Source organism: Pseudomyrmex gracilis, unplaced genomic scaffold (genome assembly GCF_002006095.1).
Source record: "Pseudomyrmex gracilis isolate BER0280 unplaced genomic scaffold, ASM200609v1 scaffold_3, whole genome shotgun sequence".
NCBI lineage: Eukaryota > Metazoa > Arthropoda > Insecta > Hymenoptera > Formicidae > Pseudomyrmex > Pseudomyrmex gracilis.
The window spans coordinates 138,693-162,405 of record NW_018020587.1 but is presented as its reverse complement, the minus strand read 5'-3'; the positions used below and the strand labels follow the sequence as shown (position 1 = coordinate 162,405).

The following is a 23,713-nucleotide window of genomic DNA, read 5'->3' as shown; positions in this document are numbered from 1 at the left end:
ATTTCGACGGAAGTTCCTGCTTTACAGACACGCTCGCTACTATAACGAGCTATAGTAGCCGTAACCCGACTGTGACAGCTCTTGTGCTGTTCTTACACTGAGCGAGTTGTTTTAAGAACGCGATGTATTTAATAATGTTGTGTGAGCATAATGTCGTTCTCACTGAAAAACACTGTTTCACATAAAATGGCGTTTAATTAATTAATTTTCTCTTTTACAATAAAACTGCATTTAAAAAATAAAATGAAATACTATTGCTTTGCGCGACCAACCAAATTATTAATTATACCTTTCATTGATTATATAATAAACTAATTGTGTAAAAATTTAAGCAATTAATATTTTGAAGCATAGTATGATTTGTACAAAAACGCAATGCGTCTTTTCGGTCATGAATATCAAAAGCGGAAGATAGTAAGGTTATTTAGGCGCGTCTTTCAATTATTGCTACTTTTCCGGCTCGTTAAAGATTCAGATGTGATCGACATGAGATGAATGATAGAACATTAATGATAGGCGATCATAGAGGGATGTGATCAAATGATTGAAATATTTATCTAAATATATTCTACTAAACTATTTTCCGTTTCTGTGCAGGGGATTAATAAAACTCACTTTAATTATTCAATCAAGCCGCAAACGCGCTGTCGTTCAAAAAGCGGAATGCCCTTTTGCAACTTCGTGCTTACGATTAACAAAACTGACTCATCATTCGAGTATGTATACGGTAGTCGATAACTGCTGGACGTTTTACAAACTGCCATTATTTATTTATTGTAATTTTTTATTTCCATTGTGTTGCACTTACATCATAGATTCTCAGTGTTGCAATCTATATCAGATAATAATTTCAGAAAACACCATGTGGTGCTCTTTCCACGAGCTTATTACATCACAAAAAGCAAAATTTCAAGTGTAAGAAAATCTAAACTTAAATTATTAAAATACTAGGTATAAAAAAATTGTGTAGAAAATAATTTTATTGAAAAGGAAAAAATTAATTTTAGATATACGATAAGAAATCAGAGATATCTGAACATGAATACTTTATCAAGTTCAAAAGCTCGCACTTGTGCAAACCCGGTTCTTAATCGTCAGCCGGCAATATGTTACGCACACGTGATACATTCTGAGAGCCACCAGTATGTCCGCAACATTTACTGCAAACAAGATTCAGAATCTGAAAAGAAGTCGGCAGGAGGATCAAGATCAACGGCGCTCTGGCTGAAGAAACTTCAGACATCAAAAAAGATGAAAAATACTAAAAACCGCTTGTCACTCGAAAAACTTAGCGATGCAGCGATCGCGCGTTTATTTGTTCGATTCGGCTATTGGTTAGCTCTCCCTGCTCCGGCTGAGCTGCTTTTGCCCGCCTTGTCGTAGCTGCCGACTTCTCGTTCCTCTCAGTCAGTCGCGGCGGTGGCCAGCGGTGGTATCCTATTCGCAACACACGCCTCGACTCGACTCGAAAAGCGGCCGTTACTGTTGCTGCCGCCGCCGCCGCCGCCACTACCACCACTATCACCGCCGCTTGCCTCAACGCCGGTTTTTAATCGGATCGCATTTCCGGCATGGGTGAGGGTACTTTTCACTCGCCGCAGTTTCACAAGTAAGCTCTCTCGTAAGCCCACGAACATTCGATACTCGATTTTGTTGTTACGTTTCCTGTGAAGATCTGATATTTAAGAACAATATGAGAGAATTACAATAAATTTTCCCTAATTGTTTCGTTTTTAAATAAAAAAATATATTTACACATTTTTTTGCGCTTGTTTAAATATATAAAATTGTGTGACTGAGAAACAAAAATATTGCAAACTGTGCTATTTGTTTGATGAGATATTGAAATATTGAAAATTGCCTCGAGTAACTTCTATTAAACATAAATTATTAATTGTTTGATTTTCTACTTTCGGAAACTTTACTTGAGACTTTTATGAGTCTGATTAAAGTGGGGTCTATAATCATAAAATGACCGGTAATGAGCTGACTAATTCCTATCTTTTTAGTGAAAAAGACAGTCAGAAGTTGTTCTTACGGAGTGTCGTCAGCAAGTGAATTTCTGTGAATTAGCGATTGTGTGGCTTATCGAAGTTTACGACCGCGAAAATGAAACGTGCGACAATAGCGGTTTTCATTGTGAAAGGCGCATCACATTGCGCGGACACAGTAATGTCGACGAAGAAATAATCATTGTTCTAAAAAAGGTAAGTTTCTTTTTCCAAACAGAAAAAGGAAGAAAGAGAGAGATAACGTATTTCTTCTTAAAGAATATAAATACACATTCATACATGTTACTCTGAATACGTATAGAATGAGGTATGTTTTTAACGTTGTAAACGTTACGTATATTTTAAGATCCGATCTATGATTAAACAAGACCCACTTCGTTATACTATACTCACTTTAATGAGTTTTGATCGTAAAAATGTTGCCGTAATTGCATATCGCACACTTTAAGCTACATATATAAAGAAAATATGTGCACAATAAAATTCTGATCAATGATTTTTTGAAAAGCACTGAACTCGCTTCGTCAAAAAAATTTACCTACATTTTACAGACGAGAGATTAAATTTGGGTTAAGAGCACGGAACGTCGACATTTCTCACGAAAGTCTACTAGCTAGAGCATGAAATAAAATCGTTCGACGACGAATAACAAAGGCAATTCGTCGTAGCTCCGTGTCGATGACTCTTGTCCAGTCGATTGAACAGTCTTGCTTGTCGTCTCCGATTCGAGTCACGACCTCGACGATCTGGTTGCATCCGTTTGTCGTTCTCCAGTGATGATTCTCGCCATCTGTGAGAACAATTAGCGAGTCTGACGCGTCTGGTTAGTTGAGAAAGCTTCTTCTCTTCAACTAAGTGTTTTCGAAAGCTTCGGCTACAAACCGGAGATAACGGCTGGATCAAGATATCTTGAGAACGTACAGCCATTGCGTCGCTAATGTAAACTGACATTTCCGCGGTTGACTAACCGCCACACGTTTCTAGACATCCGGGTGTTTTGCTATAAAACGCCTTTGATCGTTTTTGAGAACTTTATAGTGAAATCGAATCTTCCAGTACTTATAAAATCACTTATTGCCGGTCACGAGTCACTGTGTTCTTAAATATATTTTTAGAAATGTTCGTATAAGATCGACAAAAGAAACACTTCTATAATTATTTAGTTTTCAAAAACAATACAATTTATACAAGAACATAGTTATAAATTTACTATTTTGATACTAAATTAACTTCATTTGAAGTTTGCAAGAATTCATCTTAATGTAACGATGTAATGTCAAAATATATACAACTAGTATAACACACAAAGCCAGTTTTGTATACGAATAACAAACTTGTTCTAAAAAAACTGATTTTGCCATTAAATTACTTTTATTACTTTTACCAATTTTAAAATTTATCACTTTTGCTGATTGCGAGATTTTTTGAAGACTTTATTGCATATATATGACTCACTTATGTAATGGTTTAAACAAAAATTCAATTAATACAATATGTAGATCTATTTAATGACAGAAATTTCTCACGTGGAAAAATCAATTTTCTGCACTATTAAATATTTCAAATATTAATTATCAAAATTTCGCTAATATACTATTCACATGAATTTCGGAGAAACTTTTACGCAAATTCCCACAGTCGATATTTTATTGGTCATTATTTTACATGTCTTAGTTTTGTCTTTGTCTTCACTGTGGCGCATTGTGGAGATGATTTTGAAGAACTGCCTTGACCTAAAATTCCGTCGCTTCCTTACTTTAATCGGCCTAGACGCCACTGCTCGGATCGCGCGCGCGATCTAGCTTTGTGTTCTGTTCGACACTGACTTTCGGCTTAAACCGGTTCTCCCGTCTTTCGTATATACGCTCGTTCGTCCACGTCACTCCGGAGAGCGTATCCTTTAACGGGACGAACACCGGGATTTCGTGGATTCATAGAGTCGTGCGTGTAATCGCGATTACCGCGTACTCGCTACTTCACTGGCTCTTCTCTCTTTGCGGACATGTTGAGGACTCGTGATTTTTGACCCCAATCAGTCCCTGCATCCAACACGCTTTTTTCTTAACCAGTACCGGATTTGATATATTCGCTATGTATTCGGATTGTTTTCTTCGAGTAATTTTTCGCGAACTACAGTCGATCATTCGTTTCCTGTTTTCGCGATATCAATTCGCGGTCTTATCTTACTTTTAAAAAAGTTTTCTTACTTTTAAAGAAAATAAGTGTTTTATGATTTTAGTGATTAATGTTTGTGAGAGATTTGCATTATTTTGATAAAGCGACTGGTGTTAATGTTGTTTAAGAACATATTAGTGGAATTTTGTTTTATTTATATTTACGTTAATGTGTGTAGTTGAACAAAATTTGCAGTGTTCAATAAAGAACAATGTTGATGTGCTTTAATATGCAATTGGTAATACGATTGCAAAATCGTGTGTGTTCTGTAAATAATTTAATAACCATGCGAAAATATAGTTGCGTGATTGAGTGTTGAATAAAGGCGAGTCGTGTTCGCCATTATAATACAACGCAATGGGTAAGTTACCTGAATCTCAGAGAATTTATTGAAAGAAATTACATAGGTTTTTCTCTAATAAGTCTGTGTGTGTGTAATGTGGTATGTGTGAACGGAAGAGATCGTGCGAAAACTACTGCGAAACAATCAATTGATAAAGATCGACTACGATCTCATAAATAATGATCTAGCCAAGTGTATCTATATAATAGTTCAATTCATAATTATTCGTCCGATAATTATCCATATTTTCGAGAGAATTTTCGAATTTGCGATATAGATATTATATTTTCAGAAACAAAACTGACTACATAGTCACGCTACCTTAAAAATTGCCAATTGCGTTGTAAACCGTTATATTGCAGACTTACAAAACTTATGTTAATTCAATAAATATTTTATACAGAAGCTTCGAAAAGTAGTTTTTTTTTTTTTTTATTTTTTTTATAATGATAAGTATGTTAAGGACCTGCGACGCGTTGCGGGCGATTCGGTAAGAATTGTAAAAATTTTACTAGAAAGCACCACATTACTCAAGTCTACTTCGTCAATATGCACATGCATGTATAATGACCGGCATGAAACCGGTTCAGCCGAGAGTCGAGCCTTTGTCTACGCTGATTTGGAGATAAATAAATTAAAAATAACGATGCAAACGCAATCTCTAGAAAGAACGTCCAAAACGAAGAGCACACAAAAAATACATCATCCTTTTAAAACATCATCCTCAGAGAGCTTCGCTGTCTGCAAAACACGCGCGAAGAACTTTATAAACTCTCAACTAAATCTGTGGCAACATATGTGTGTTTGTCGTGTAATTATTAGCTGAAAAAAAACATTTAACTTTAGAACTTTTATTTGACAAATATTTTTATAGCTGGGAATATATGACATATAAGGTGGCTAAGATGGCAGATAAAAATTGTAGGCTTTAAATATTAATTACATATATGAATATACGTTTATACAACAAGTAATCTGTTGCGTATTTGTAGAATGTTGCATTCCTGAGCACAATCGTGAAAATAACAGAACCGCGTGCTTAATTCACCGAGAAAAGACTTAACGTAACGGCGACGGGTTCTCATTTCTGAACACAACGTGTTTCGCTCGCTACATATACACACATTTTACGACTTTCCAGATTTAGACAAAGCTTGCTTTGTTTTAGTTCTTGTTATTACAAGTTATGTGACCGGCTATTAAATATCAATCGTGCAGAAATATTTTTCTAGAGTACGAAAACACCGACTCAAATACATAAGTAAATTACAATATCGTTCTTTTCTAAACTTCAGGATATTTTTAACTCTGAGAAGATTTTACTTTTTAGATTATTATGCGACATATATATATTACAATAAGATAGAGTAATATGCACACAACTAAAGTTACATTAATGTGTACGATACCGTAATTAACATTACAATAAAGCATATATTGCAAACAATGCTTGATGATGAAAAATAATTGTATATCAATTGCTGACAATATTGGCTTGAATCTCTGTTGTTTTACGCATTTGACTTCGTTTTTCAAAGTTGGATATAACTCTTACATATTGAGTTCACTAATATGTTTATAGACATATTATTTATTTAATGATCCATCTTAGAATTGATAATTTGCTTTGTTTTCAGATTTTCAAAAGGGGATTTACTGCATGTTCTTTTATCATACCAATATTATTGACACAATATGACAATAGATATGACGATCTTTGTTGTCTTAGTGAAGCAAATATTTAATGTAAGTTCCGCAAAAATCTATTTGTACTTTTCTAACTAAATGTGCAAACGATAAATTAAAACTAATATTAATGCGTCAAAGATAATATTAAATTTGCGTTTCTTAAATAAAGCGCAACAATGACTAATCGCCTAAACCGAAGTTTTGTGAGAAGAAAATCAGTCAAAACTTGCTTTACAAAGAACACTTGACATAAATCAAGGTCTACGCATTACTCGCAGAATTCGTTTAAAAGATCTGATAACACATGTAACTCTTTCTGAGAATGTTATCTGAAATTTTGTAAGGAGAAATCTATTTAAAAAAAAGATTTTTTACAAAGATTCATTTAAAATTCAACAATCAGTTGACAACATATATACATAAGCGTTTTCTCATTGTATGCATAAGACACAATTTATGCCAACTTATATCTTGAGGTTTTTTTATTTGCACACACACGCGCGCGCGCGCGCACACACACACACACACACACACACACACACACACACACACACAAGAAAATATTGAGAGATTACTATATATTATTAGTTATAAAATATAAAATAAAATATTAGATAGAGATCTATTTCTCTTCTAATATGCGCTTTTGAAAACAATAATAAAAATAATAACTTTTATAAAAGTTCTTGAAAAAAGTATGTTTTCAATTTACTATATAAAATAACGTAGAACAAATTCTATCTATAGATTTTCTACATCTCGAAGAAAATTCCTTCGTATTCTCAATAAGCGGAGCGATGGGATTGCTCCAAGAATATTCTGTAACGGAACTAATTATTATACCTGAGTTAGCGATCGCGGGTACTACAACGAAAATGAACCCGAGCGAAGATCCAGAGACTTCTGAAGAGCGTAAATGGGAGAGGTGACGTATCACCTAGTGATGCGTAAACGACGTGGATTGGGTAGTGCCTTACTGGGCCTTGTTGTGGGATTGATTCTTGGTTTTCTGATTCTGAGCTACCGCCTAGTCGTCACGAATCAGCAGCAACAGGTTACCATCTGGACTTCTATGCCTGGATTACGATCGCTGCCGAGAGCGTTGGCTCAGAACATACCGGAGCTGAAAGATAACGAGATCAACAGCTCGAGCTCGAATCTGGTGTTTGTAGGTGTGATGACGGCTGAAAAGTACTTAGATACGCGGGCGAAAGCTGTCTATGAAACGTGGGGCAGGGAATTACCCGGTAAGATCGCCTTCTTCTCGTCGGAATCTTCGACAGTCCCGGAAAATTGCCCGGATCTACCGCTGGTGCCACTTCCACGAGTGGACGATACATATCCACCGCAGAAAAAGTCCTTCATGATGCTGCAATACATGTGGAATAACTTTGGCGATCGCTTTGAATGGTTTTTGAGAGCGGATGATGATGTGTATGTGAGAACAGACCGTTTGGAGACGTTGCTGAGATCTGTTGACTCCAGAAGAGCGATGTATATCGGACAGGCAGGCAGAGGAAATTCAGAAGAGTTTGGATTGCTGTCGTTGGAATATGACGAGAATTTCTGCATGGGTGGTCCGGGAGTGGTGCTGTCCAGGGAAACGCTAAGAAGAATTGTGCCACACATCAAGTACTGTCTGCGGCATTTGTATACCACACATGAAGATGTCGAGCTAGGCAGATGCGTGAAGAAATATGCAGGCATTCCTTGCACTTGGAGCTATGAGGTAATTTTTTTTTCGTAATCACGATATTTATAGAGAAGTGACGTTGTTGCAAATGGTTATATTTGAATGTAAAAGAAAAATTTTATTTAAAATGAGTGAAAAAAGAAAATAGTAGAGTATAAAATAAGAAGTAAAGTTTAGAAATTTAGAAATTAGTTTTGAAATTACAACAAGTTATATTCTTAGAAAAATCCTCTTTTCTAAAATTATGAGAAGTCCTTGGTAACATTTATTTATTTTATAATTTTTCTTTACTAAAAATAAATATATTAATACATGCAAATAAAAATTAAGAAAAAAACTATTTGAACATATATAAAATAATATTTTATTAGCAAAATTTGCGCTTATTTTTTTTGCGAGAAGAATTTAGACTTTTTAATTTATGTATTGATTTTGTTGCTTCATCGTCAAGAATATGATACGTGTTGTACACACAGATTGGTAATTCGAACTTCTTATCTTATCGTAACTCAACAAAAAATACATGCTAAGTGTTATCTTGCTGACAATGAGTGCCAAAACTTTATTGCACCTTGATCTTATGCATTGAGATCGCTATTTTTCTCTATCGATTAAAACGATAGCTAAATCTTGATGACAATTGTGATATGTTTGACAAGAATAAAAAATATTAAAGCTATATGTACACACACGCACGCACGCACAGAGGTTTTTTTTATTGAAAATTATTATTATCTTATTTATTAAATATTTACTACATATAACAGTACTGTATGATTCTGCTATTGTGTTAACACTCTAATTATAAAAACAAAGGAGATGTTTTTTAATGAAAATATAAGGCCGATACGAGCCGTTCACAGGATGTTGAGCGGAACTTGTATACACGTACAAGTTCCGCTCAACATCCTGTGAATGGCTCGTATCGGCTTTATATTTTCATTGAAACTTTCACGAGCCTTTAATATTATTTAGATGTTTTTTATTTTCTTCGAGAGAGAGAAAAACTCACTCTACAAACTATATAACTATATATTGTGGTTGTTTATTGTTATTTATGATTTATTAACTATTTTGAGTGAGCTTTTATCTTCTATACTAAGACTTGATTGTGTATATAGACATTCGCAGGAATTCTACTTTGTTAACCCAGACCTGATCGAACTATTCTTCTTTATTTTGACACTTAGACACATTAAGTACCGTTTAAACAATAATTTTTTTATTACAAAGTGCTGAAATCTTTAAAAAACTCAAAATATAGTATACATCAAATAAAATTAATAATAATACGTACAAACTTAGCAAAACACGTCTGAAATATATTTTGTGATAAAAATTATGATCTAATTCGATAAAGTGAAAATATTGAAGTAAACATATCAACTTCAAAACAAGAATTCATTAAAAAAGCATTGATAGTCAATTTAGAGAAAATAAACAATTATGCAAACGCGGAGTGAAACATTTTACTAGATAACCTTTTTCGATAAAAAGAGACTGCCAAGTATATTTAACATAATTCATTAATAACTCATTAATTTTAACTCATTAATAATTTATTATTCATTCTTGAGATACGTACGTGAACAAAACGACGATGTCTCATCTCGCTCCGACTGCACTATGGATAGGATTGCCAATGCACTTGCGTAGGTGCACGCGGTTTTTGATGACATGCGTTGATATTACTGGCACAATACGCGGACGAAAGTGCACGGATGAGGATGTTACTCGTTAGGTCTGCACAAATCGTACCCTGCTAACCTACTGTCTAGGATCTATTCGTTCTCGTCTTAACACTCGACATAAGGTCGAAACACTTAACAATTGTTCGTGCGACATGCAACACTTGTGCACGTACTTTGCCGCCTGACAAATATATGTGTTTGCACGTTTAATGTCTGTTGACGAGTGATTGATCGATCGTGGCATCCTCTAGATTCAATGAGAAATTTACGATCTTGGCAGTGGGTTGCGTGTCTTTGCCACTTGTCTTTTGTTGCGTCTATTACAAGCGCAGGAAAGAGCAACAATATTGCGGCTATTTCCGACCATCTTAGGACAAAATTAACATTAAGCTTTTTGTGATAAGTAAAATCATAAAATATTTAATATTGACGGAATAATAAAAAATCTGTGAATTAAGTTAGGTTTTTTCTCCATCAAATATCAATAAAGTAATATATAAATATTTTCGAAAATAAATACACGCATATCTACATGCGTATAAAATATGATTTAGATGAAATTAAAACTTCGTGTTTTTTAAATACTAATCATTCAATTTTGTAAATAAATCTTTTGCCTCAAATGCATAAATATGTATAAATATCCACAATTAAAAAATAAAAATTTTTTATTTGTACTAAAACTTTTGTGTTTTTCTTTTTGATCAAAACAAATATAAAAATACTTCCACAGATATTTTTTTAATTATTGAGATATTTGTTTTGAACAATTTTTTATTTACAATCTGAAGATTTGAGAAAAATAACACATCTATTAGTAAACATATGATTAAAACATAACAAATTTGTTGCCACGTAAGCGCGACGCGAAATTTCAAAACGCTTGCTGTTATGAAGAAACGTCTATGTAATTCCATGAAATAAGAAACCACCACGCCCAATTATATCTAATTAACACTCGCACAGCTTACATTTAGTTTTTGTTTAGACATAATAAAAAAAGAAATAAAAATTAAAAATTAAAAAAATCAACTATGTACGTTCTTATAATAATTATTATGAAGTCGTAATGTGTTCAAACAGGAAGTCCGTACTTTAACTCCATTTCTGCGCGTGCTAATTGTCATTTACCGAGACTCGCTTGTGCGTTCATTCAGACATTCGGAACGGACTAATACTCGCACAGAATTGACAGACGCAATACTACTGTCGCGATGATTATACCAGTGCGCGATTCAATGTGCCAATTTGTTATTGTTTCCTAAATTAGTTTTGGCAAACACAAACAAATGACCAATTAAAATCTGTCAAACACATGCAAGTGTTGCTGATACACTTTCATACAATAGCAAAAAAATTCCTTAAAATGCAATAATAATTATATTCTAATAAAATGAAAAAATAATTGATAAAACATTAATTCAATGTGGTTTAAAAAAGCAATGACTGTACTTACTGTTGCTTATTTTCTCTTTCTCCCTCAGAATTAATAATGCTCATGATATACTTGATGATTGACGATGTCGCAGATGCAATCCATTCTTTATCACAACAGCAGCGGGGCTCAGGCGTTCACCGGAAATCTCAAGAGAAAAGAAGTTCATCGTGCCATTACTTTGCATCCTGTGAAAAGTCCGCCTCACATGTACAGACTGCACAATTACATGAGGGTTGGTATTATCAAGCGCTGTAATTATGATAATCACTACAACTTCGTGAAAAACAATCGCTGCATTATTTATTCGTAATTGTGAAATAACTTGACTACCGTTACATGGCAAACGAGTAATATGAATGATGTAAAAGAGGAGCACTTTTCATAATTAATACTTTTAACAGTATGCACGATTATTTTCGATAACATTAAAGAAAAGAACGTACTTTTATTACGTATTCAAAATCAGTCGCTATCAATGCGCATAAATCGATATGTCGTATATATAAATGATAAAATAATAATAATATAATTATTTATAGGGATTACGAATACAAGATCTACAGCAAGAAAGAATTCACTTGCACAGAGACATTTACACAATGGCCCAGGAATTGGGAGTCAGCCTTGAAACCTTAAAAAATTACGAAATAGCGGAAGGCATGCGTCTTTTTCCGGTCAATCCTAATTCCGAAGATTATCCCGGCGACACGGACATTCTAGGTGATTTCTCATTTCCGTCAATGACCATAGAAGCCGAGCTATACGTTCATAAAACTATTCACAAGATACGAGTATAAAACAACTATGCTTTTGCCCTTTATATATTTCATTTTGCTATTATTAGGATTACATTATTCTGCAACTGTAATTGTATGTTTAAGAAATTTTCTCAGATAGTTTATATTTATCTTGACAAAAAAGGTTAGTCTTTGCACTAGTTTTGTCTTTTACAAATTTTTTTATGATTCTTTACATGAAACAAAATTCTATATAAATTCGAAGATGTTTTTCGGGTTTGAACCGCGTTAGTGTCATTTTTATACCGACGTTTAAAAAACTCGGAAAACATTTTCGAATGTTTATACAACACACCGCAAAAGCATCAAATATCAGATTCTATATAAATTTTTGTATGTTGATTTATAATTAATCTCATGTATGAGACTTATATATTCTATATAAATCTTAGATGTTTATTAGACGTCACATTGAATTGCATGTATGTTCATTAGAAGTCTAATAGACATTATGTCTGTATGGATTCTCTCTTTTTCTCTTTTTATTTTCTAGTTGTGAATAAAACAAAATCTATCTGACGGTCACATGCTGTTACATACTTGAATTTATAAATTATCATCAATTTTGTCTCTACTTACGCGTTTCTGCAAACTTTCGAAACATAAAATATATTTAAAACGATAATAACCTTCATTTTTTTTTTATAAAACTTTTTGCATATCAACATTTCATTATACATATAACGCTTTCGCACTTACTATGCACATGTCTACATGAGTTATTGTTTTAACGCGAGTCTCCAACCAAGAATTTTTCACTGGTATTTCATGTCAAATCATATTTCAGAGGGATTACAAATCCATTTGAAACCGGATACGCAGTATATCTTGCGGAGAGACAAGAATCGCAATGCATGATTTTATATTTATCATCGTTACTACGTTGCGTCTTCTCGTATTACATTTCACTGAGTGTTTCTTGCTTCGCCACAAAATGACCGCACAAGAATTACGTACATAAAAATTTTCAGATTGAACTGATATAAACATTATCTCTTCGCACAGTTACAAATTCTTGATCTCTAACGAAGATCTCAAAGCAAAGACCTTATTGTCGTTAATGAGTTCTTTTTTGTACATTTTTAAAAATAAATTATTCATATCTTTATAAATTATTTTTATAAATTAATTTTCTCTATATTTTTTATCTCGCACATTTTTATTTACGCTTTAATTTTTTAATTATTATTTTTAAGTGTTTTTACATCGTTTAACAAAATTATTCCACCTGTATTTATTTTAACTTAACATTATATTAATACTTAAATCAAGATATCCATAAAACTATTAGATTAACGATCTTAACGACGATTGTATTATCCTAGATAGTTTTTATTGATAAATCTATTCAGCGTGATTATACTGTACGCGAATGATGGCCGATTTAGTACGCAGAGATGTGCATACGAACTGTGCATACGACACGCTTTAATTCAACTTATCAAACGTAAACGATCGAAAGAACCTTGCTACGTTATTATACCAATCATTTCTATTTTCTGCATATCTCGCAAAAGAGTTTGCGGTTGCTTTAGTAGCACGTTAACTTACATATCTTGTATATACATGTAATAAATATGAATAACCGACTGAAAACAGTGAGCATAGTACACCAATAAAATCGTAGTTGAGGTCGCGGTTCAAGGCACATCGAGATCTCAAAGGAAGTTACTATATCTATTTACTTCCTCAAATTAATTTTCTGTCATTTCATGTCTGTGAAGCAATTCTGTGAACACTATAATGTATAATGCGTATCTATGAGTTATAATATTAGAATCGCAAGTAAAAATATCAAATATATATTTAAAAAGTTGACTTTTATATTTTAATTCTTTTTTTCATGCTTCGAATTAAATTTAAATAACATTATTGATTTTTTTAATCACGTTTATTATATAAAATGTATACGTAATACAGATGTAGAAAGCAACAAATCAAAACTGCATTTTACCTTTATAAAAATTGAAATGTTTAAATTGGTCTCTTACTTTTTATATATTTAAATGTTATGCGACATTTTTTTTAGAAACGTGTTTTTGATAAGCGCTAATTAAGAAAATCAGTTTCAAAAATTTATTGATTTCTTACACAAAATTTATGTTTGTTCAGGTGTGCCTGCCAGTCTGCGTTCATTTAAACCGGCTATAAGCGACGAAGTGATCTCGTGGGACTTTCTCTCAAAACTAGAATACAGTTTGATAGACTCTAATCCAAGGCGACGTATTCACAGCGATATCAAAGAAGGTCTGGAAGATATTACCAGAGAGGTCATGGCTTCTATAAATTCCTACTCGAGGCAGCGCGGCCGCGTTGTTGAAGAACGATCGGCTCTTTACGGATACAGAAGGGTGAATTCTTATGGGGCTGATACGATATTGGATCTTTTATTAGTCTATCGGAAGTATCGCGGCAGAAAAGTAACGCTTCCTGTCAGGCGACACGTTTATCTTCATCAACACTTTACCGGTCCGTATATTTATATAGATATATCTTTATGTCATATAGATACAGTTAACTCTCGATATTTACGCGGATATGGGACTGTAGGGAAATAATTTTTTTTGTATACTGTAATATGCTAATAATTTTTAGCGGAATCAGCGACACACCATGAGCAGTTCGTTGTGTTGTAGAATAAGGAACGCAGTAGAAGAAAAACTTATGTGTTAGTTTGATAAATTGGAAGGCGCGCAAATATCGAGAATTGACTATATATACATACACACACACACATATTATCTTTTTCATATCGTATTTTCATTTTATATCGTTTTCATATATTTTTGTTTACTATTATTGTGTATGTATTAACTTTTAATTTTGTAAACGCTCTAAACTTGTCCGAATGATTTTTGAAAATGAGATATCTTTTAATATATTATAAAAAAGAAAATTTTGCTAAACATCAAAACTAATGTTATTTTATTTTCTTAATTTAGTTGACTAAAAACTCCATGAATTTTTACTGATGTTTTGTGTTTTTGTAATCAATTAAAAATTGCGTCGGACATAAATATCAAGATTTATAAGAGTAGGATTAAACTTATTAGTAATATTATTTAATATTTAAATTAAAAATATTGAAACTACACTATATTGTAAATTTTTGTTTTAGAAATTTGAGAATTCTTAATTCTAATATTTTTATTGATATGTAATCAAATTTGTGATAAAACTTTCAAACTCTCTTTCTCTCTTTTTTTACAAATGTTAAACATTATTAAAATATTTCCAGATTATTAATCAAATTAATAGATATTTCTTTTTATAGGATTAGAGATACGTGAGACAGTAAACGGCGTCGAGATTAACTCTCAGAAATCAGATAATATACCTATTCACAGTTTATTTCACGGTGGCTTCCTGAATCTCAACTTCAATTCTCAAGAGGAAGATTTTGTACGAAGCAAGACTATCAACTTTATTTTGCCTTTGTCAGGTCGCTATGAAATTTTCCAAAGGTTTCTTCAAAATTACGAAGATATCTGTTTGAGTAACGGTGAGAAAACGTCTCTGCTCGTCGTGCTGTATCAGAATAAAAACACCTTCAACAAAACGATAGATCTGATCAAGCAGTTCAAGTACAAATATCGTAGCGCCAGTCTAGACATTTTACCGGTTTCCGGAAAGTTTTCCCGAGCCAGAGCATTGGACTTGGGCGTGTCAAAACTGCAGGTCAACGATCTGATGCTATTCATCGACGTAGACATCGTGTTCACAAATTCAGCATTGAACAGAATTCGTCTGAACACGCTATTAGGCCAGCGAATGTATTTTCCGATTGTCTTCAGTCAGTACAATCCCAAAGTTGTCTACAGCGAGACCAAGAGACAGGACAAGCCATTTATCATAAATGAGATTTCCGGACATTGGAGACAATACGGCTTTGGAATTGTTTCTCTGTACAAGAAGGACTACCATACTGTTGGTGGTCTGGATCTCTCAATCCAAGGATGGGGTAAGGAGGACGTGGAGTTCTTTGAGAAAGCGGTTAAGTCCGGTTTTGACGTCTTCCGAGCCGCAGATAGACATCTGGTGCATGTGTATCACGAGATAGAGTGCAGCAAGGAGCTTTCCAGCCTTCAATATTTCATGTGCATGGGATCTAAGGCTGATACATACGCTAGCGTCGAGACCCTGGCTGATATAATCTACGAAAATCCGGATATATTGCATTTCGCCAAAGAAAAGAGACAAAAGATAACCAATTCTGCTGGTTGATCAATCTTGCTAAAGATGAAAATTATCGGCTGTTGAAAATATAGTTGCTAAAACGCGATATAATTTATTACAAATTAAGAGATGCGAATAAAAAATTAATGCTTTATTCTGTTACGCACGTCTCTGTTGATATCGGCTTTGTTAGTTGTGAAATATGATATATGCATAATATATACATATATATTGACGAATGGACTATCGAAACACTCTAACTTTGGTGCCAATACATCTTGCTATTTATGTCTTGTAAATATGAAGCGTGATTATACGTGAAACAAACAACACGAGACAACAAATAAAAAATTAATGCAATCTGACATATATTGTATGATTAAATATGTATATATACATATATCAAAATTTTAATACCAATAACACTACATTTTTTAAGTTTTTATTGTGATTTATAAGCATCCCATACAGAAGAAAAACTCCATTAGACGTCTATTAGACGTCCACAGCTCCATGCGACATTTAATAGATGTCTAATGGATGTTTGGATGGATGGATGTCTGTGTGGGATATCATATTGACGTAATAATTTTCGAAAACAGATCTGATGGAAATTGATGGAGATCACCAAAGTCACTACAAGCATATATCAGTAGATTTCTAAATTTAATGTTAAGGTCATATATTTGGTTTTAGTAGTTCATATAATGAGATCATTATCCACCGCCCAATAATTTTTTTATTGGATCCAACAAATTAATAAAAGTTGTAATATGTAATCGATAATTTTCTGTGTGACTAGTATTTAGGTATCCGTAATAAACATAATATATATTGTATATATATATATAAACTTGCTCTAATGTATAAAAAAATAAGTTTAGATATTATAAATAATCAATGTGATATTGTCGTGCCTTTTATAAAATTCTTTTTTTCTCCGTAATTTTATGTACTGCCAATTATAACAAGAATATAAATGTATATTATGACTGTGTGATGTGTGTGAGATAGATACTTTTCTAAATTATTACAATAACTTTGCATCTTTATATCTATATATAAATTTCTGTCTGCAATCGGTATTATATACTTATGTTTTATTGAATAAAAAATTCTTATTAAATAATATAACGTCGATTATATATATACACATACATATACATATACATATACATTATATATATATATATACAGGGTGATTCAGAACAACTCTTTATCCTTGAAAATACATATTCTTGACTAAATTCTAAAACAACTTTTTATTTGACAAAATTTTGTCTGAAGCTTACTTTTTGAATTATTAATAAAAATAAGTGACTTACCACGAGTCGGATACAAGAGGTAGGCAGGGGTTGCGCCGTCAGACGCGGGCGATTACATGTAGTGCCTGACGTGATCAGATGATCGCTACACACTATTTCTATATCTGTCTCTGTCTCTGTTTTTTTTTTCTTTTTCTCTCACTTATTTATTTATTCGTTTGTAATTTGTATCACTTAATCCGTGCATCACATAACTCACCGTCAATCACGGTGAGTTGCGTCGCTCCTGCCTACCTCTTGTATCCGACTCGTGGTAAGTCATCTATTTTTATTAATAACTCAAAAAGTAAGCTTCAGACAAAATTTTGTCAAATAAAAAGTTGTTCTAGAATTTAGTTAAGAATATGTATTTTCAAGGATAAAGAGTTGTTCTGGATCACCTTGTATAAATATAAATATATAAATATATATATATATATATATATATATATATATATACTGAAAATATCTATAAATCATTCCTTTAAATTACTATATTATAAACTTACAAAAAATATCTAAAGTCAAAAAGAATCGATCTTATACGATCTGTGTTACGAGTGATACCTTATCAGTTTTTCTTTCCAAGTAAGTGATTATACAGCTGAAACAGAAGAAAAGCAGTTAGAAACGTTTACAAACAATAATGACACAATTTAATATTAATACTATTTATTTGATAAGAGAGATATTAACGAAATTTATTTAGGATTCTTTTTATGTGGTGCAATGTGAACAAATGGTTATACATATGTATCGATATTTTATTGAATAATTAATATTATAAAGTATAAAAGTTATTAATGTTATAAAGTATATTACAATACATGATTCGCGCGTGGAAAAGAAAGACACAGCGGACACTTACTACAATCAAGATAATTAATAATTTGTAGAAGTTTTTCAAATAGTTTTTGAAACGTTTAATCACACCGACATATGTGTTCAAAATATATATATATATATATTTTAAATATATATGTCAATGAAATATGAATTGAATATATATATTAGAATTAGATCTTATTTTGTTTAAGTTATATATATAACTGGAACAAAATTATAATCCTAATTTATAGTTTTTTCTAATTAAACGGCATCGCAACCGCGAAGAAAAACAGTTGTCTCACAGTCTTGCATTTTATTATGGCAATAATAGATAATAGAGCGTATCAGCTCAAGCTCAAGGTTGGTTACAATGTGTACGCGGCATTAACGACGACGCATTTATAAGAGACAGATATTTACTCGTGGCTCGTCAGAGTCGTCAGTGTAATCGTTGTCAATGTCTCGTTACGTGCGTTACACGTTATGAGAAAAAACCGACGGGGTCATCAACTTTTGCCGTCTATTTTCGAGCTGAGAGATGTATTCATTCAGTACAAGTCAGCAGAGAGTTAAAAGCATTTCAAGTGGTCTGTGTATTTCTGCAAGTAGGTATATTCAGTAATACTGTTAATTGCGAATCAATTGCGACAAACATAACACTTCAGTACATGTATGTGCATGCTTAAAGTTGTTGCTGTTGTCAAATAAAACAAGGAATACGAGAAATATTTTTATCTTTTTGCAAAAATATGTTTTATAGTGATAATCTCTGAACGTATAAGCTACTATAAGCTATTGTAAAACATCGTTTCACTAATGATCATTAACAACGACATCAGCAACAATAATATATAGCAATTACTGTATCATTATATTCCCTATTCATAAAAATCAATTCACGTTCAAGAACGATCACATAGTAATTTAAGTAATTCAAGAAGAAATCTTTTGTAATATCATATTTTGCAGTCACTACGTTCTGATCGAAGTATTTATTAAAAAATGAAGAGATTGTGGGTGATTCTGTCGATCCTAGTGATTACTATCATTCATTTTTTGGAGGGGAAAATACTTGCGCAATGCGAAGCCGTGAAAGAGCTGGAGCGAGCCAAAATCGAAAGAACCTTCATTAGCAACTGGGTCTGCCTGATGCAAAGCGAAAGTGGAATGAACACGAGATTGGTCACTGGTCCAAAGACAGCATCCAGCTACTCCTTTGGTATTCTGCAGATCAACAGCGCCAAATGGTGTACCCGAGGACGTACAGGTGGTATTTGCAACAAACGCTGCGAGGCGTTCATAAATGACGACATACAAGACGATATTGCGTGCGCGAAGATCATTTTCGATCGAGAAGGATTCAAGGCGTGGAACGGATGGATGAAGAAGTGCAAGAACAAACCGTTGCCCAATATCGGCCATTGTAAACGAAGGAAGAGAATGACGGATGAAATCGAAGAGGTTGATCCTATGATCCTTCTGTGATGCCGTTTGATACAATGGACTGCCAAAAAGAGGCTTGATTTTCTTACATATTACGTGAATTAAATTAAACTTGATAAGGTATTAATTCTTTACTTTAGAAAATTTTATCATTTTTAAGTACAAATTTATCAAGTTTAATTTAATAATAAAATTTTTCTTTGTGTGTACTTTTTACATATTAAAATTTAGTTGCGATTGTATATAGATAATACATTTTGCTAGAGTTTTTTTTGTGTATTACATTTAATCGCGCAGTAACAGTGTCACATTTGATAAATCACGCAATGTGTTGTACAAACAAAATGTATGTCGAAATATTCTTTGAATATATAAATCGATTGGATTCAGGCCAGATGTGACGTAAAAGTGTTCACATCACGATTCGCTCGACCTGGCAGGCGCAATACAATGACTTAGAAGTTCTGCTGATTAGACTCACAAAACTGTACGTGATAAGAATTTGTTAAGGCCTTCCCGATTTCATTATTATTTACTTAAATTGTGCTTTTTCCGTTAGTGTACAAAATTAAAATTTAGAATAAACAAAGTTTTTCTGTAATATATGGAAACTATGTGTATTTTTCTCCATATAATCTATATAATATACAAAAGAAACGTGTGCTTCTCGTGTTTGTTGCATAAATTTATTTCGAATTATATTTGAATAAATATTGAGATTCTGATAATTCTGATACAGTAAAATTCAAGCAATTGTATTCTTAAACATGAATTCTGCGAATACAATTGGAATATGCGAAAGTGCAGCTGGTTCTAAATTCGTCTTTCGAAGAAGCGATATCAAATCTCCAAGGTTGTGAGATATGAAAAGATTCAACGAACAATTCTCATCTTTATATAATGCGCGCAATTGATGTATTTTCTCGAATTCGATATCAAGATCAAATTTTGACTTCTCAGCTGATCGTATAAAATCGAATAATACACATATCCGCAATATCATAATCTATTTGTATAAAATTTGTGACATAATAACACTTTAATTAATTATATCAATAAAAAATCCCTCCTCTCTCTTTCTCTCTTTCTCTTTCTCTATCTCTCAAAAAAATATTATTTTACTTGCAACTTTGAACCTAACAAATTTAATAATTTTATATATACTACATAATAACACAAAATCAACTAATTCTTTAAATAAATATTTACTGTAGCAAATCATCTGATAAAAATATATTTTAAAACATGTTACAAATAAAAGAAAGATATAATTGTTATAAGAACCAATAGAAAATCCATTTTTTCGACATTGAATTTGAATATTTCTCTACTTTTTCTTTCTTTTTTTAAAACTCAAATCACTTGTTTGGATTTGCATTTATGACACATAAAGCGCGGGTACGTGATTAATTGCATAATAAAGTGTTTACTTAACGAGTAGAACACATAGAAAACTGATACTTAAAACTACTATGTAGAATTTTAATAAAACATCTAGCCTAGATTTAAAACAGCACGAAGAAAGACGTAATTGGCTTATAAAGAATCACATAATTTTTATAAATATTTTACCAATTGTCCTAAATCTTTTCTATCATTGATTTTTGAAATTTGCATTTCAAACATCACAATGATTGCAAATTGAAAAATCTACTATGTTATGTCATATACTTCATTCCTGACAGAATGCTAATCAATAATACATCGAGCCGAGCTGTCTTTCCACGCGATCGCTGCCAGATGTTAAAAGAGCTCTGTGTACTTGGCTCGGACAACGCTTGCCACAAGGGTGTACGTAAGTGTTTTATCATAGCCCCCGACTACGATGCACCTTTCACTAGCGGAAGTAAGCTGAGGGGCAGACGCGTGAGAGCGACCTGGGTCATTATTCGTTTGTAATAGGCGAGCGCTTGTAAAAGTATTCTCGAATTAGATACCAGAATTTTCGAGAGAAATATTTAGCAGATAATATTACTTGCAAATAACAGAATTCTATCTATTCTTGCTTTTATGAAATATATAGTATATATATATATATATATAAACGGACGTTTTACTAACAATAGTAATGTAGAAAGAAATAATTAATCTTTTATTAGTGTATTGCAGTTGAAGATAATCATTCGGTTTCTTGAAGAATATTTAATTTATTAACGGAAGTAAGACATTGACAGACAATTGCAGTTTTCGTATAGAAGCAAGAGCTTATTCGATATCGTCTTGCAGCAGCAATTAATGCATGCAACTAATGCACGCGTTGGCAGACGTGCAATGTGCGAATCTAAGAAGAGCGATTCACTTTCTCATCGTCTTATGATTGCGTAATCACACGAAGATAGATGTACGTAGAGCGTAATGAGTCTCTTATTGGTCTCTCTTATTCGGTGTTCGGCCGTCTCACGAAAAGATACGCTTTAATGGCAAAAAATCACCTTCGCCGATTTATCGAAGAATAAAATTATACAGGAAGTGAATCTAGACTCCGCCGTAACTTTGCCACGCAACTTCTATTATCTCCGACTTTCCTTTGATATTAGTTGTTTATTATAAATCATTAATGATTCTTGCCACTTTTTGTTATTTTGTAAGGTAGAATTAAATATAATAAACACGGGATTCTGACTTTATAATTACTAACAAAATTCGGATTATATTTGCACAAATTTCAATGTTGAAGATATTAGAACAAATGAGTCTTACGTTTAATGATGACAACTATGATATGATAATCGATAAATATATCTATCAATGAAATAATGTCCTGTTTATTTTCAACTTCAATTTCTCTCTCTTTCTCAGATATTTTCTCAATATTGCAACCTTAGAGGAATTTTATATAAATTGCAAGGAGGAATTTTTATTTTTTATTTTTAGAAATTTACACGGAAGTCTATTTTTTAAATCTCAGATATAATTCAAGTAATTCAAGGACGAGGAAAAGTAATGAGCCGTTTTTGCAAAAAAATAAAAGCGACTTTGTTCAAAAATAATCTCAAGTTCCATATTTTATTTCTGACAGCCATAATAAAATATTCGCGCGAGATATACAACGCAATTGGAATCACGTTACGGAAGACAACGCGAAGCGACGCTTACGATGTCGGACCTATATGGTAGGCACAACCGATGGTAGCAGTGAAAGGATTAATTCTACATGTACTCAGAGAATAACATTCAAATGTAGATATTAAGCCTCATCCACTCGTGTCCAACGTTCTCTTATCTATGATTAGATCGATATCAGCAAGTTTATAAATGATTATCGGCGCACTTGTGAGACAAAATTTCTGCACGTAAATACGTGTAATCACGAATGTTATGAGCTCAGGGAAATTCAGATTCGAATAGAATATAAAATCTTTTTCTGTTAAATATAAAGTTACGTCTGATAATATGTAGCTTTGAGTTATTTTACCAGCATATAAAGTCGTGCGCTTTAGCGTTGTTACTAAATTATACATTCAGCTAACAAAGAAGATTACTATAGACAATAATATATATATATTTGCGAAACAATATTGATATCATCCAGTGATCGTAAATCAAATCTATGTTTACATAAATATGACTCGTGATAATTGTCGAGTAAATACTTCACGTAGTTCACGTGCGCACATATAATTGCGCATATTATTTCCTATTGTGTAAACGTAATAAATATTTAATAAATATTTTAATAAATATTTCCCTCGTCATATTATTTATAATTTATAGATAAAAAAAAAACAATTTCAAAACTTAAATCAAAGCACAACTTAGAGCTCAACATAATTAAATAATCACGCTTTTTTCTTTAAAATCTTTATTTTCTTTACACAATTACGTACATATATATGTATATATATGTATATCAAGAGATTATACTAGCATTTATCTAAAATTGTAATAATTTACATTAAATAATTATAATGTATAATGGTCACAAACAACGCTTAAAGAGTTAATATAGCGCGGGAAGAAGGAAGTAGCGAATTGATCGTCCGATTACGTCGAGGGATCGTCGGTCGGGATAAACGCGCCAGTGAAACTTGAGCGACCTCTGCAAAGGTCTTGCTGCTTTGCATCGAAGAAAGTGAGGAATCTGATAAGGTGAAAACGAAGAAGCTCATAATTGTGATTGCGCT

The 23,713-nt window shown here is 32.6% G+C and overlaps 2 protein-coding genes across 5 annotated transcripts; both read left to right on the top strand.

The window, feature by feature from the left end:
• Nucleotides 1-1,429: 1,429 nt before the first annotated feature.
• LOC109855063 (chondroitin sulfate synthase 1) lies at nt 1,430-16,872 on the top strand. 4 transcript variants are annotated; one of them, XM_020428881.1, is made up of 8 exons: nt 1,430-1,609; nt 2,010-2,207; nt 6,168-6,276; nt 6,967-7,948; nt 11,133-11,273; nt 11,581-11,761; nt 13,951-14,307; nt 15,113-16,872. In XM_020428881.1, exons 4-8 carry the CDS (start codon nt 7,136-7,138, stop codon nt 16,060-16,062), a joined length of 2,442 nt encoding a protein of 813 aa, XP_020284470.1. In that variant the 5' UTR covers nt 1,430-1,609; nt 2,010-2,207; nt 6,168-6,276; nt 6,967-7,135; the 3' UTR covers nt 16,063-16,872. The 4 variants fall into 4 exon arrangements, with proteins under 4 accessions (XP_020284470.1, XP_020284497.1, XP_020284478.1 ...); XM_020428908.1 differs by lacking the exon at nt 2,010-2,207; XM_020428889.1 differs by lacking the exon at nt 1,430-1,609 and having other exon boundaries at nt 1,616-2,207.
• A 1,786-nt stretch (nt 16,873-18,658) lies between these two features.
• Nucleotides 18,659-20,654, top strand: LOC109855712 (lysozyme-like). The gene is made up of 2 exons (XM_020430239.1): nt 18,659-18,751; nt 19,116-20,654. The coding sequence occupies exon 2, from the start codon at nt 19,149-19,151 to the stop codon at nt 19,629-19,631; it is 483 nt and encodes a 160-aa protein (XP_020285828.1). The 5' UTR covers nt 18,659-18,751; nt 19,116-19,148; the 3' UTR covers nt 19,632-20,654.
• Nucleotides 20,655-23,713: the final 3,059 nt, after the last annotated feature.